Genomic DNA, 14,722 nt, shown 5'->3' with positions numbered 1-14,722 from the left:
TCACGTGTTCGTTCGACTGGACTTCCTCGCAGACGCACAGCCGATGAGCAGCGCGTCTGCGAGGAGTGTTTGTAGGGTTAGACTTGGACTGATGTTCCACCGTGCCTGGGAAAGAAGATGCGTAAAGCATTTTTGATGACGAAAACATTATCCCAGAAATTCGAAATTTGCTTTGAAGTTACGACGGATATAATCCGTATTACGACACAAGTATTCCTGTGGCCGCTTAAATACAAGAGCATCCGTGTTTTTAAGGATCACTCGTTCATATTTTTTGCAGTGTTGAGATACACAAGCGGTGTATCTCAACAGATTATGTACGATTGACCGACTAAAACCTACAATAGCGGCATACATATGAGACGGTTCAGTACATCAGCGGATTAAAGTATTTGAAAACACTTTGCGTTGATGTTAAGGAGCTCATTTTCAACACATTTTGTAAACTATTTCAGCTATCGTAATGAAAATACAAAGTAATAATTAAGAAAGTTTTATCGATACACTTCCAGTGCACAGCAACTTTCCGAACACTCTGTATAAAGATTGTTTGGAGGCATAAGTAAGGCGATATTTGAGTCCCTTCCCGGTCGCTTTTAATAATAAATTTTGAAATTAAAATAAAAAATTAGTTTATTATAACTTTTATAATACTGAATTTGTAACGGAACCGACAAACAAACACACGCGATCGTATAAATTGATAATTCAAATATATCGTATTTTCAAAAAAAGCCTAATGTAGAAAATAAAATAATAACGGTTAAGAGCCAGTTATCACGCTTCAAAACCAGAAACAGTCTGAGGTTACGGATTTTGTAAGTTACAATTTGCCACCGAACAATTGTCACAGAGGATTTTTAAAATAAAAGAAAAAAATACAAAAAATCTGTAATTCTGTTTCAACAAAAAGTAATCTGTTTATAGATTCGTTATAAGGTTCTACGTGTGCAATAAATATCAAAAATTTGTCATTTGCTTAATGCTATTTGTACCAAACTTAAGTACGGGTAGTTAAAAAAAAAACATATATAGTTTGTTTTAAACCGCAAAATAATCTTAATCGATTATTATCTTCAAGTTTACGGTTGTTTAGGCAAATCTTAGTTACTAGTAAAAAACAAAAATGATTTCTTTGTTTTTAGAATGTCGTGTATTGAAAGTATTGTTTTATCAAACCTATCGAATACGTTCCACGTTCTAACTTTACATACCTAAATAAAACTAGCATCCCAACCCCGCAGGAGGAAGACATCCACCTTCTGACGTTACCGGTCGCCACACCAACTCCTTCGTTCAAAGCCCTGAGGGGCTTAGACCCTCTAACCGATTACATCTCAGTCGTCAGTCAGGCCTTCGGTAGGGATGCCACCGATGTAAATGCCTCGGCAGTCGGTAAAATACAAAACGTAGGCCTCAAACGGATATCTTCACATCCAACCTTACAAGATTCCCTCAAACCGACTGACCGAAGCCGCGGAAGCGGGAACCTCGCTCCTAGTAAATATCTGACACCGTTCGTGACTGTGAATGCCTCAGAGAACGAACGAGTTTAAAGTTAAATCGGTGCTGCACTCGCACCGATAAAAATTATGTTTTACGCAACGTAGAAATTCAGACCTAAACTCGATTAAGTCGACCGATTCAGGTCACCTAACAACGGGAACGCGACCTCATTACGCTCCGTGAGGTGGCGGTGCGGGGACAAACCCCGCACCCCCACCCGATCCGATCGTGATGTCTCGCGTGGCATTACCAAGAAACGATCAGAACCGCCACCGGCGGAGGGAAGCCGCACCCCCGGTCGCACGGGTACCGTACCACCGCAGCGCAACCACCCCCACCGGAGGGAACCCCAAATCGAATCGCAAACAATACCGATATAACCGTAACACGATGCCGGTGCGCCTACCTCCAACCGATCCGATGCAGATAAAATCCAATCCGAATAAAACTAGACAACATTTTGAATTATCAGTGTATCCATATTTTAGACCTATTTATTAATTTATACTAGCTACACGACACGCCTCCGTAGCTAGGCCCTCCGAACGGGCTGCGGCGGCGTCTCGGAATGGGATTATTAGGTATCCAAAATTGTTAACCTCTTGGGTAAAAATATGTTTATTTATTTATTTTTTTTTTAAACGATGAAAATCGATATAACGAAAGTTAAATTGCAAATTTAACTCTAGAAATCGATACTAACGAATCGGGATTTTCCGCTACTGATCGGTGCATTCCGGTGCCTACTTTTTGGTTATACTTCATTATTTTATGAAGAAAAACAATCAGATCGATAAATAAAAAATATGTTTAAAACGATTGTTAAATTGAACGCGCTAAAAGGTAAAAAATAATTTTAGGACTGTATCTCAGAATGGATTTTACAACAAGCTTTGGCGGTGATAAGTAAGATTTATGTAAAAGTCGTAGTTTCAAATTAAAAATTTGATTTTTTAGCCGATTTTTTCTTATACGTGTTTGCACCCTACGTTTTAGGCCATTCATCACGCGTAAGAAAAAATCGGCAAAAATATCTAATTTTAAATTTGAAGCTATGACTTTCCCATAATATTACGTATCATCATCAAAGCTTGTTGTCAAATCCATTCTGAGATCCGTCTTAAAATTATTTTTTACCTTTTAGTGCGTTCAATTTAACGATCGTTTTAAACATTTTTTTTACATATTTATTTTTTATTTATTAGCGCATACGAGTGGTTTTTTTTAATATTTTCTACTTTTTAGTCTTCATAATTTTATACTTTACAGCTGCGCTAGCGCACAGGTTTGAGCGTATTTAGCGATAGATCGGATCGGTACGTTTTACGATGGGCGAGTGCGATCAAAATATAGGGCTAAACGATTTAATTTCGGTATAACCAAGATCCGGTCATCAAGAGTGTACTAGATGCGTTAAACTGTTAGTGCTCGACCTGCTGATACATAAACTCTTTCGATCGTGAAAATCGGACCGGCGGTTGCCGAGACATTTCGGTGGCACCCCGTCACAACCCCTCACCGATTTCCGAACGACGCTACGGGGGCGTTTGAAAATATTATCATCTGCCGGATATCACTGCGGGCGGATGGGGTAACTGTCTGGGGATCAACGATTTTTCAGAAAGCTAGGACGGACCGTTTTCCAGATATTTGTGATTTTCGTTCGAAAATTCGGATCCGTTTAAAAAGTAATAAATTTTTCCAAAATTTCGATATATATCGATCTATGTATACGGTATATCGATGTATAATAATATAACCGGTATACACCTGACCACCAGGAGACATGTACTAACGAATTTGGATTTTCCATTAGCGATCGGCACATACCGGTGCTAAGCTAGGGAGGATGTGTGCGAGCGCACACACACAACAAATGCTGAGGATTTAGCACACAACACATTTTTTACCCAAAGCACTGCTTATACAAAATCATATACTATCGCTACTATAATTTGCTTTAAAAATCTGTTTGCTTTTTTAAACCGTCATATTGTGATGAAGGCTTTTTCTGTGGACCCGACTTTTATTTTATTTAAATAGAAAGCGATTAAAAGTATTTTTATTTCCGGTTTGATGGTAGTTGGAAAATATAAAATGTTGAAGGAACCAAGTATAAATATCAACAATATATAGATAACTAAAGATCTGAATGTCTAAATTAATAAAAAAAGGGGGGTTTACAAGTAGTTCTATTGAAACCGTAACATATAAGTCTGATTACTTAATGTTGGCGTTTAAAATGCGATGGAGCATTACTTTTAAAAGCGATCGAGTAAAACGTGTTACAAAATTTAACGCACGTTACTATTTTGCAAAAATACTACGTACGGTTAAAAAGATACTATATACACAATGTGTATATAGTATCTTTTTAACGTGTGTGTATTACACATGATTAACTACTTTACGTGTCTTTTGAAGTAGTAAGGAAAATTATTTACAAAGACTTTTTAATAATTTTGGTAGTTTTTTAAATATTGTTTAGGAAATCCTAAAAAAGCATAAAATATGCTTAAAAACAAATTTAAATAAATTTTTTAAACGGTTTTTGAACATTTTCTTGGTTTTCAATTTATCCCTCTACTCTGAGTCCCAAATAATCTACATTGTTATGTTATCTTAATGTACAGTTTACCAGCTTAGTTTGTTTACAGGATTTTGCCGCATTTTTTTTTTCTTTATTTAAGATTTTTTTCAAAATTTATCATTCCGTCTAATTTTCATAATCCTCTTGTAACACCGTATTTCAAAGACCTTAATTTTTTCCCGTTTGCTTTTCTACCGTAAAGCGCATCTACATTCCATACAAATATTTATATCGTTCTGTCTTAGATTCCTTTATTGTACGCGCAGCAGATTACTTTTCTACGCAAAAGCTTTCCTTGCTTATCCTTTCTTCGCTCGTCTTTTACAACTTTACTAGGGTTCGGTAAAACAAAAATTCTGCACCTTCTGATGTACTACGCGCTGTTATTTTAATTCCTCATTAATTTCTGCCGTATTTCATTTTCTTTGTTTCAGTCTTATTTATTTTCAAACTTAGTTTCTTCTCTAGTAATAAATACACGCTGTTCCGAATTTCTCCCGATTCATTTTTAGTTTTTGTCGAAAGAACGATATCCTTGGCCGATCTAAAATTTTTATCCTCTTGAATAATACATAAGTTTTTTCTTTAAATTCCTGTATTGTTACTTCTATACGTAAGTTTTTCCCCTTTCCCCCTGTCTTTCCCCTTTCAAGATCAGACCTCGCATGATTTATTATTAATTAATGCGTAATTAAAGGCGATCGAAGTTAATTTTCATGCGTTTAATTTTTCAGATATCTTGATGACAATTTAATCCTGCTGGAAAGAAGTTATCCACGAAGAAATACGTACATAATTCTCAGTAATGTGGGGAAATCTAGAACGGTTAAAGATTTATCATCGATATTTTTTGGAGGCCAGGTAATGGTAGACCACGAGGGAAAATCGGGGTATTCGATAACCTTCCATAAATTAATTTTAAATCCTGGTGAATTTTACGTAATAAAACTTGATTTGTAAAATGATGCTCTTATATTATAAATAAAATTGTTTTAAAAAATTGATAGTTTTATTTTTATACCGGGATGGGGAGATAAAAGTCACTCGATCAAAATTCATTTTTTAAAAAAGTAGATATTGTTAAACTACTTTTAAATTTACTTACGCTTCTTATTATTGTATTTAAGAATATAATCTTTGAATCGCCAAGCAAAATACTTTTTTATAAGTATAAGATTATTTTTTTAATAATTTCAAAACATTTTCAGTCGCCCTAACTCTAGTAGATCTCATTACTTAACTTTACAGAATCAAAACGTTAACATTTTTGATCGATATATTATAATTTTTCTAGTCGTTCTTTTCAAGACTCATATTCCTCTGTACTAATATTCAAATATAAACCAAATTAATACATATACAAACACGATTAATAGAGCAATTAATTACACACAATATAATAAAAATAAATTAAACAAAGAAATAGATAACTAATTCAGGGAATATCCTTTTCCGCTACAATAAACAATGATGAAGTTAAAAAAGGAAAAGTATCTTCAAATTAAAATGTACTTTTCTTTTAGATAATCTTTCACGTAAATTTTCTGAAAAAAGCTTACAAAAGGAATCCTGAAGATAAAAGGATAAAATCATCTTGTTTGAAATCTGTTAATAAAACCTTTTCAATTCTAAATTGAGAGTCGCTAAGCTTTTAACTACAAATAGTTAATCCGTACTTAAAAAAAAGTAAAGGTTCCGATGAATGAAAAACCCCCTTCTCGTAATCATGCAGACTGATAAAACAAAAATTTAAGTTTTTGGAAAACTATTATTATTTAATCTTTGTATGGTGATTTTTAAGTCTATTATTTTTTTTTTAAGAAAAGCTTATGTTAATATAATAAAAATTAATATATTTTTCCATCTAAATCAGGTTAACAAAAGAGAATGGGAAAACTTAAAAGATAGACGTTAAGAAATATATTGAAATAAAACATTAGGATAAACAGAAACACTTTATTAACTATAAATACGAACGATTACAAAAATAACAGTTTTTAAAACTATCACCATTTAGCTCTTATAACACCAGCTAATTTATTATAATCCGATAGATGTCTAAATATGATACGGCTGACACGCCATCTATAAACTACACCCCTTGGACGAGATGTCACTGCACATCGCCAAACAATTTTTTTACCCAGTACATCAGTGGGAAGTTTTAACAAATCTTCTTCAGCAGCTTCCTGGACAAAAAATTATTTATTTTCTATTATTAGCTTAATCCAAGATATTTATTTTATTAATAAATAACATTCAAAATGAAATAACAGTGGATCGTATGAAATGCCAACTTTAGAAAAATAAACAGATTATTATTAACGCTACTGATGATATGTGATTATCACATTAGCCTATTTGAGACTGAAAGTTTTAATGTAATATCTTTCAGTCGCTTTATTTTATTTATTCATCGATTTTATTTCACAAAATCCTGCGATGAACAAGCACATGACTACTCAAAATAGTTAATTTAAATTTAATAAAAAAACAAGCGCTTCCACGACTGATACCCTCTTCCAAGCGATTACATATGCATATTTTGACTGCAATAATAGAATTTTTTGAAATTAGATTTAATAAACAGTAAAATTTTATATACACAAAAACGGAACGGATAGAAAATGATAATGTTAAAAAAGGAGATTTGCAAAATTCATATCGCTTTGCACAACATTGCCCACAAAACCCATTTCTGTTGGCAAAATATAATTTTAAAATCAGTAGAATTGATCCAAAATATAAGTACAGAACTATAGGAATACCATGCACGCAACACAGAATTCTCACAATTTCAAAACCGACTGTCTACGAAAGGTAAGAAAAATGTACAACATAAATGTTTTTTTTAAGGATAGCCATCAAATACTTCACATGACTGAACCAAATAAAGCTTCTTAATGACAATTCCAAGGAACTTTTTCACAGTTATCAATTTCAGCTGTGGTTTCAGGATTACTTGGGAAATTTGAAACTGTATTCATATTGATTCTATGTTTGATAGCTTATTGCATAATTCGTATGAAATGTTTGGTTGAGTTTTGGCAAATTCCAATAGAGTTAAACCATTTCATTATGAAGCGAGTTGTTTGATAGCTTACTCAAATTCTACGCAGTCTTTTTGCTCAATTTAGCACCAATACCATCAGCAAACATGATTATTTTAGAAATGGGAATATTTATTAAAAGGCCATTTATAAAGATAATAAAGCAAACTGAAAAGAATAGAGCATTTTGTTTACGGGGAGAAACCCAAATTGAATTTTATTTTTCCCTACTGTGACCGATTGCTGTTTTTTTAATTAAGTAAGACTTATTAAGCAAGTCTAAAGCTACACATTTTACTCTATAGTGTTATAAGTCATTTATTAAAAAAAAAACAACGTGGGCATGCAACAAATTGGAGAAGATTAAATGGACAAAATGAAATAATGAAAACAGTGGCTAAGAATAAAACTTATTCACAATATTTCAGAGGAAAACTAACTACCTGAAAGATACTATGGGAGAAGAGTTAATTAACAGTAACAAAAGGATCGGTAGAAGCTTTAACTGGCTTCAATAAGAACTTTTTACAGATAATAATTACTGATATAGTAATAACATAACCTGTTGATTTCTTAAGAGACTGTAAAACTTTATTCTTTTTCAACTATTAAAAACAACGATCTGTCATTACTCAGGCTGTTTCTTGAAATTACTTATAATTTATAGTTTCTCATTTCAAGTAGTTTACATTTTTTCCTGTTTTCATCTTTTATATTTATTTCCTCATTTTCTGATTTGACATACTTTTACGATTGAGGATGACATAGGAGACCTTGATGCCAAATATTTGCTACCAAGCATCACGTGAATCATCGTGATGTGTGTGCTTGTTGATGTAACAACGCATCTTTGTTACATGAGCAAGCACACACATCACAGTGAGTTGCGATTTCTTGTTGCCTGTAGTGACAGCAAATATACTTTTGGCATCTTTCTCTTCAACTAATGTACAGGTTAGCACGTTGAAGTAAACAGGAGTTTCATCGGCATTTCCGATTTACCCAAAGAGGTACTAATGTTCCTTTCTCAGTCTTATAACTCAGTCAGTGATACCAACAGACTTCTTTCTCTTCATACGATGCTGGAAGACGCTGAGCAAGAGATGTTTGGCATTGCAGCAGAAGTCCACTCCATCACATTATTCTTGTACACCACTTAGAGCTGAGTTTAAGCTGGGCACTGTATTCCTGTGCTTTAATTCTTATGACATAGCAGGAAACTACCATCCTTCTTTATGTTTCTCATGCGCAAATGCTACTACTTCCATTTTACATTTTTGAAATGTCCACTTTGTGGGCCACTGAAAACTTTTCTAGTCATTTTTCAGATGTTCTTCGTTCTTTTGCCACCTCTGAACATTAGGTTCTGTGACGTCATAATTCTTCAATGCCACACAACTGTCTGTTGCTTCTGCACGCTGAAAAACCGTGATTTTAAAATCTGCATAATAGTAATGCCAGCAGCCTGTTGCAAAGAACGATGTTCAAGATTACGATCAGTTACATAAGGGTACTGCCATAAAAGTCAAGAAGAATAACATATACAAATCACCTTTCTATACTACGGTGGATCACGTTTTACTATAAAGTTTAGAAGTGGAATCTACGTTTCACATCAATTGATAAAAAAAATATTTGCCACAACACTCACTATGTGCTACTGCACAACAATGCTTAAAGCACATGGAAACATTCAAGGTTACAGAAGTAGGCACGGTGAGGGAAGAGCTTGAGATTAATGGAAACTCGTGGTTCTGTTACTTAAGAAAAGAAAAACTCCAAATCATATAGCATATACTGCAAAGTAAGACAACCCATACTTCTGGGAATGAAATTGTAGCTAAAAGCTTTGTCTTGGATTCAGAAATATATGGTAATTGCAGAGAAGAATACTAGAGTTTCTTGTATTTCAATCGCACAACACAATCAAAAGAACGGCTGTGATACTTGTTTCAACTGGTTTGCTAGTGTGTGCCTATGTATGTTACAATTTCTTTTCAGTTTTTAGTTAATATATCTCTGTTGTAAGAATACAAATTCATTTTTTATGAAAAAATTTATTATAATGCAAGAAAATACATGCCCATACACAGCATATTCAGCACATATGTATAATATTACACATTCAAGTTTATTATGCAGTAATCTTTTTTTTCACGTCTAATTTTCCCCTGATCCTAGTTTCTGGTTTCCTACTCTTTTGAAAAAATAAACGGTTATCTATGTGTCTATAGGCACAATACGAACTAGTAACTGTAGGCTCATTCAATGATACTTCCTTTATCTCTTTTACCGAAGTTTCTAATGAAATATTTTGTGTAGATCTTGTGTTTGAAAGAAATATTTTAAAATCAAAACGTACAAAAAGTTATATTACATTATTACGATGATGTTTTTACAGCTTTGTAAGCATATTTTATTTTGCGAAATATATTTAACAATGTAATAAAAATACATTAATTTTTGGTAAAACATGTTTTTATTTGAATATTATTTTTTTTAAAGCTGCTTCTTGGAATAAATTTGTAAAAATTTCATAAATGACATATGATTTACTTCTACTTGTACTGTAAGAGATGTATTTACATTTTCTAAAAATCATAATATGGTTCAAGTCATCATAATGGATGAAGAAAAGGTAAAGATCTTACATCAACCCGGTAGATATTAAATAACAAAAAAAAAAAAAATTTTCTGGCAAAGTGGACAAGAAACTGTAATAGCCTCATTCAAATAATAATGCACAGAAAGTAATATTTCTTGACGTTACATAACCCTGCAGATATGTGGCCATAGCAATAAACAGGTTAAAAAAATAAATAATTAATAGTTCCCTTATTACTACAGATAAATGAACATACCCTCAACTCAGGCGGAAGGATTTTGTTCCTTTTAAGACTCAGTAATCGAGTTTTTAATGGAGCATAGTTTGAACAATTGATTCGTTTTCTTACATCTTTTCTCATTCGAGCATCAGTCCATTCACTACATGACTGTTGTTTGGTAGCAACAGCTAAAACCTGGTAAAAAAAGATACAAAAAATGACTAATATATTTATTAGATATAATAGTAATCGTAATTTTAATTAATTATTGTTAACAATTTCCACATAGAAGACTCTTCTTGACTTTCATTTCTGATAAGAGTATAAACTCACTGGTTAATATAACTAACACTTATTATTATTAAGAAACTGTAGTATTAAAATTGAACTCTATAACAGAGTCTAAAAAATATATTTTATAAGAACAATATTTTCCTTAGTTTAATAAGGAAACCTAATTCCCAGGCAGATGTAACACCATTTATCATGTGGATAGAATTCCATTAATGAAAACAACAGTATTTCTGTTGCCCACAAACCAAAATTTCTGGGTGTTTTATTATATAACAAGTTCTCGTGAGATGATCAATATGATTTCATTGTAACAAAATCAAGCTGTACTGTTTTGCTCTGAAGCACCTTAATAAAATGCTAAGCTTGTCATCATTATTTATTACGCCTACATAATCATGTTAACCTATATTTAGAAAATTAAACGTATTAACAACATACCCTTGTGTTTATATTTATGAATGTGCAATCTTTGCAAAAGAGAATAGTTGCTTCTTCTTAAAAAATTACACTATCCACAGTTCCATTGTCTTTTAAACAATGACAATGGAACAGTTTTTGTAAAATCAACACAATACTTTGGCTTGTAAGACAGGGCTTTATTATGCTACCATACCCATTTTTAATAAATTGCCAAACCATTTGAAAAAATAGAATTTTCTTCTTCTTTTACTTAATAAAACTATATTTTTTATTTACACCTTTCACACACATTTACTTTTGCCTCTTCCCCCACCAGTATGTATATGTATATTTTACATATATATATATATAAAATTCTATTTTGCTATATATATAAAAAAAGAAAATTCTATTTTATTAAGTAATAATAAGGATCGCATAAAACATGCAATTAAAAACAATATCTTTAGTATTCAAGTTGATTGCTTTTTGCATTCACATACTACTGTAGTCTAGATTTTACATTGAGCATACTTTGTTTTCATTCATTTCTTGGTGTGCTTCTTTAATAACTGAATCATATCGTCAGCAGTTCATTGTTTTCTTGAAAATACTTTATCTTTAATAACCCTCCCAAAAAAAGAAATCCATCATTAAGGTAGGAGATCTTTGTGACTGACAAGTGACCCTTGTTGACCTCTCCATCTGTAGGAAATTGTCGGTATATATATAAATATATATAAAATTCTATTTTGCTACATACAAATTTAATTTAATATTTACTTTGTATTGGGTAATGGATTTTTTCTTGATTCTGCATTGATATTTTACTGCAGATAGTTTTTTATTTATGTTATTTACACTACAGAATTAAAAATGAATATAAAATAAAAAACCCCAAAACTTATGTAAAATAGTTGTATCCCACTGTTCAGAATATTCTAGGAACAGTAACAAATAATAAGGTTAAATTTAGCAGCATATCATAAAAAAAAACTTTGATACCAAATGTTTTGAATAGGCAACCCAAAAATAATAGATTGAAATAGAGAAATGAATTACAAAAATGTACAGTCAACATTCCCATATACAAATTCAGAAGACAAATTAATTAACAAAAAATATACAAAGAAAAATATTCATTTTTAATAAAATGTTTTTGAGTAAATTTTTAACTGTGCAGCATTTTTTTACTTGAAGAAATTTTTGTGTTTCTAAGCAAATTGTTCAGTTTTTGTCATTTTAAAAGCGATAAATTAATAGTTAATGAAGTATATTAATGGTGATTTATAATACTAAATGTGAGACATTACATGAAATGCACTTTTAATATTTAAATTTTAAATAGTATAATACACAATCGTTTTAATTATTTTTCAGACAATTTACATTTTATCCATTATCTTTGCATCAATCTATAACTCATTAGAAGAATAAAGGGAGATGGTGACCTAGAGAACAGCTCCAACCATACCTCAAACACTTACTATATCTAGTCTTAAGATTATATACAAAACCAGTAGTCACCTTGTTCTTGCCATGTTACACTATGCAGGTTGGTTACAGATACTGTTTGGCTTGCCAGATATACACCATAATTTCATTTTCATAGGTTAGGAAGAACATGAATAGATCCAGTAAGACCATCAATGGGATTTCCAATTGGTTGAAAATGAATAAGATGATTTATTGTTGTGATGTAAAATTTATGAAATCCACAGGCAGGGTGCTTTGATATCACAAAGTAGTACGATTTTTTGAAGAACAAATTAATCGCAATTGGTTAGGTAAGATTGCTTTATTTTCTGAAATCTATATTTTTCTTACAAAGCAAGATTTTTAGTTAGCATTTTCTGATATTAAGTGATATTTACAATATTGATTTAACCCTGGGAATTTGTTTTTACTGCCTGAGCAAAGCTTTCAATTTGGTAGAGCATACAATTTTATTAATTAAAAAACTTGAACACTGTGGTTTCTCGCTCTTCTGGGATCAATCTATTTTGGAAAATCGGAAACTGTTAGGCAAAATTAGATTTAAGAATGATAACATTTTGATGGCTGCCTCAAAGTTAAAATGAGGAAAAGCGTCCTCTTTTATAAAGTAATTTATCTTAAAATTTAAATAAAGAAAGGGTTACGGTAATAACATAAATCTAAAAAAATGTTATCCCAGGAACTTATTGTTCATTTAAGTTACCGAGCTGTCAAGTAAAACTCATCCTGTAACATAACCCCGATGCTGTATAACCTCTTAACCTTAAAGTGAGAAGTAGGAAATTGCAGAAATCAAAAATCTAATACAGAATAACCTAATTAATAATAAATATTGCCATTTATATATTTATTTTCCTTCTAAAATTTCTACGGAGAAAACAATCTGTCTTGAAAAGATAAAATTAACTATTTTATGAAATAAAGTCCAGTTTACATTAAACGTGCCTTAACGGAACTACAGTAGATGACACTTACTTTTTCATTACCTAAAACTCTCTTTGCAGACTGCTTAAAAACATTTACAAGACGGCTACCTAAAGACAACATTTTTCCATGAAATTCACAATCTTAAAAATACAGTATCTGTTAACTAATTATGGGAAATTCGTGAACGAGTCGTTCCTTCGATTAGATTCTCTATTCTGAACGAAATAATCGAGATACGATTCTCAACAATGAACTGAATAGACGATGGGAAACCAAATCCTTCTCAGTTTCGATTCGATTTATAGCAACCTTTCTTATGCTTATTTTGAGGTGAGAATCCTCTTACCATACCAAATTCTAGCTCGCGTTTGTTTACTTTATATCCTTTCACATGACTTATAACTTATTGCATCACCACTACTAATGTTTATTAAACATTCGGCAAATTTATCACTGCTTGATAAGATATTTTCATTAATTGTGCTATTTAACTGAATTAATCTTAAAAAATTAAATTATATCTGTAAGCCCCAAAACACATTTTTTATGTTTAATCACTAACTACAAACGAAACGACAGCCAATTAATTTATATATCATTATTATTATATATATATATATATATATTATTATATAGATAGATAGATAATTTCAACTCGTGAAAAGTATTTTATATCTAGAAAATTTATCTTAATCTAATTTCACTATATGTATACATGACATAAATTATTGAACTGACATCAATATCAAATTATATATGACAAAATCAATATTTTAAAATAATATAGTTTGTACCATACCTTATTTTTGAGCGAGCCATTCATTCCGTCTATTTTTTTCTTTCTTGTACGAAGTAAAGAAAGTTTTGTGATAGCGAAAAATTTCGGTTTTCAGATTTCAACGGAAATATCCATTTTGTCCATCTCTGAATCCATTTTTACTAATTTCGGCATGACGTCTGTACGTACGTGTATGTATCTCGCTTAACTCAAAAATGATTAGAAATTTTGGATTTACGACTTACAACATTGGATTTACAACATTTGGATTTAGAAACATCTAGTTGTGCAAGTACCTTTTTGATTGCAATTGACTGAACCAAGTGTCCAAAAAGAGTGCAAAATCAGAAAAAAAATTGGATTTTGGACTTTTTCTGCATTAATAAGAGCTCATTTAGAGCTTTTCAACGATATATCATAAGTGGTATTTATTTTCATTGGTTCCAGAGTTAGAGCCAAACAAAATTTCAATTAATGAAGTATTTGAATCAAGGGGAAGGCACATCGGTTCAAATCAGACTTCATCTCCTTTTTTTTTTAATTTAACTATATTGATTTATTAATAATTAATTATAAACCTCTGTTTGTAAAAAAAATTACAATAAATAACAATTCAATAACAATAAAAAAAAAAATAAGAAAAAATATAAGAAGTTATTAATGAAATAAAATTTAGTGTACTTTTCATTTTAAAAAATATGTATATGTAATTTAGTGGGGTACAAGGTCCAGGCATACAGTCTTGTGGTTTCCACTAGATTTTACTAATACACGCAAAGTTACTATTACTACACAACACACACACAAACATTTTGTTTTTAAAAATCTTTGGTTCTATTATAAAAAAAATAATGAA

General features: G+C 31.3%; 2 protein-coding genes across 3 annotated transcripts in view; one reads left to right on the top strand and one right to left on the bottom strand.

The window, feature by feature from the left end:
* The window catches only part of LOC142332854 (alpha-amylase 3-like), a 40,248-nt gene extending 35,150 nt beyond the window's left edge, over window positions 1-5,098 (top strand). For both annotated transcript variants that reach the window (XM_075379523.1, XM_075379522.1), the window contains one exon: window positions 4,831-5,098. In XM_075379523.1, the coding sequence (XP_075235638.1) occupies window positions 4,831-5,056 (226 nt within the window). In that variant the 3' untranslated portion in view covers window positions 5,057-5,098. The remainder of the gene's footprint in view (window positions 1-4,830) is intronic.
* Window positions 5,099-6,038: 940 nt separating this feature from the next.
* Window positions 6,039-13,292, bottom strand: LOC142332885 (small ribosomal subunit protein uS14m-like). The gene is made up of 3 exons (XM_075379575.1): window positions 13,137-13,292; window positions 10,008-10,166; window positions 6,039-6,285 (listed from the first exon to the last, which is right to left on the bottom strand). Exons 1-3 carry the CDS (start codon window positions 13,206-13,208, stop codon window positions 6,103-6,105), a joined length of 414 nt encoding a protein of 137 aa, XP_075235690.1. The 5' UTR covers window positions 13,209-13,292; the 3' UTR covers window positions 6,039-6,102.
* Window positions 13,293-14,722: the final 1,430 nt, after the last annotated feature.

Source organism: Lycorma delicatula, chromosome 12 (assembly GCF_047948215.1).
Source record: "Lycorma delicatula isolate Av1 chromosome 12, ASM4794821v1, whole genome shotgun sequence".
Taxonomy (NCBI): Eukaryota; Metazoa; Arthropoda; class Insecta; order Hemiptera; family Fulgoridae; genus Lycorma; species Lycorma delicatula.
The sequence above is the reverse complement of the archived record's forward strand: the minus strand, read 5'-3'. Positions and strand labels throughout refer to the sequence as shown.

Bases quoted from the DNA above. Each gene is read 5' to 3' on its own strand.
- LOC142332885 (XM_075379575.1), bottom strand. From the start codon at position 13,208: ATGTTGTCTTTAGGTAGCCGTCTTGTAAATGTTTTTAAGCAGTCTGCA. The intron at 10,167-13,136 runs GTAAGTGTCATC...TTTTTTTACCAG, and splicing joins GAGTTTTAGGTAATGAAAAA to GTTTTAGCTGTTGCTACCAA. The intron at 6,286-10,007 runs GTATGTTCATTT...TTTTTTGTCCAG, and splicing joins TCCTTCCGCCTGAGTTGAGG to GAAGCTGCTGAAGAAGATTT.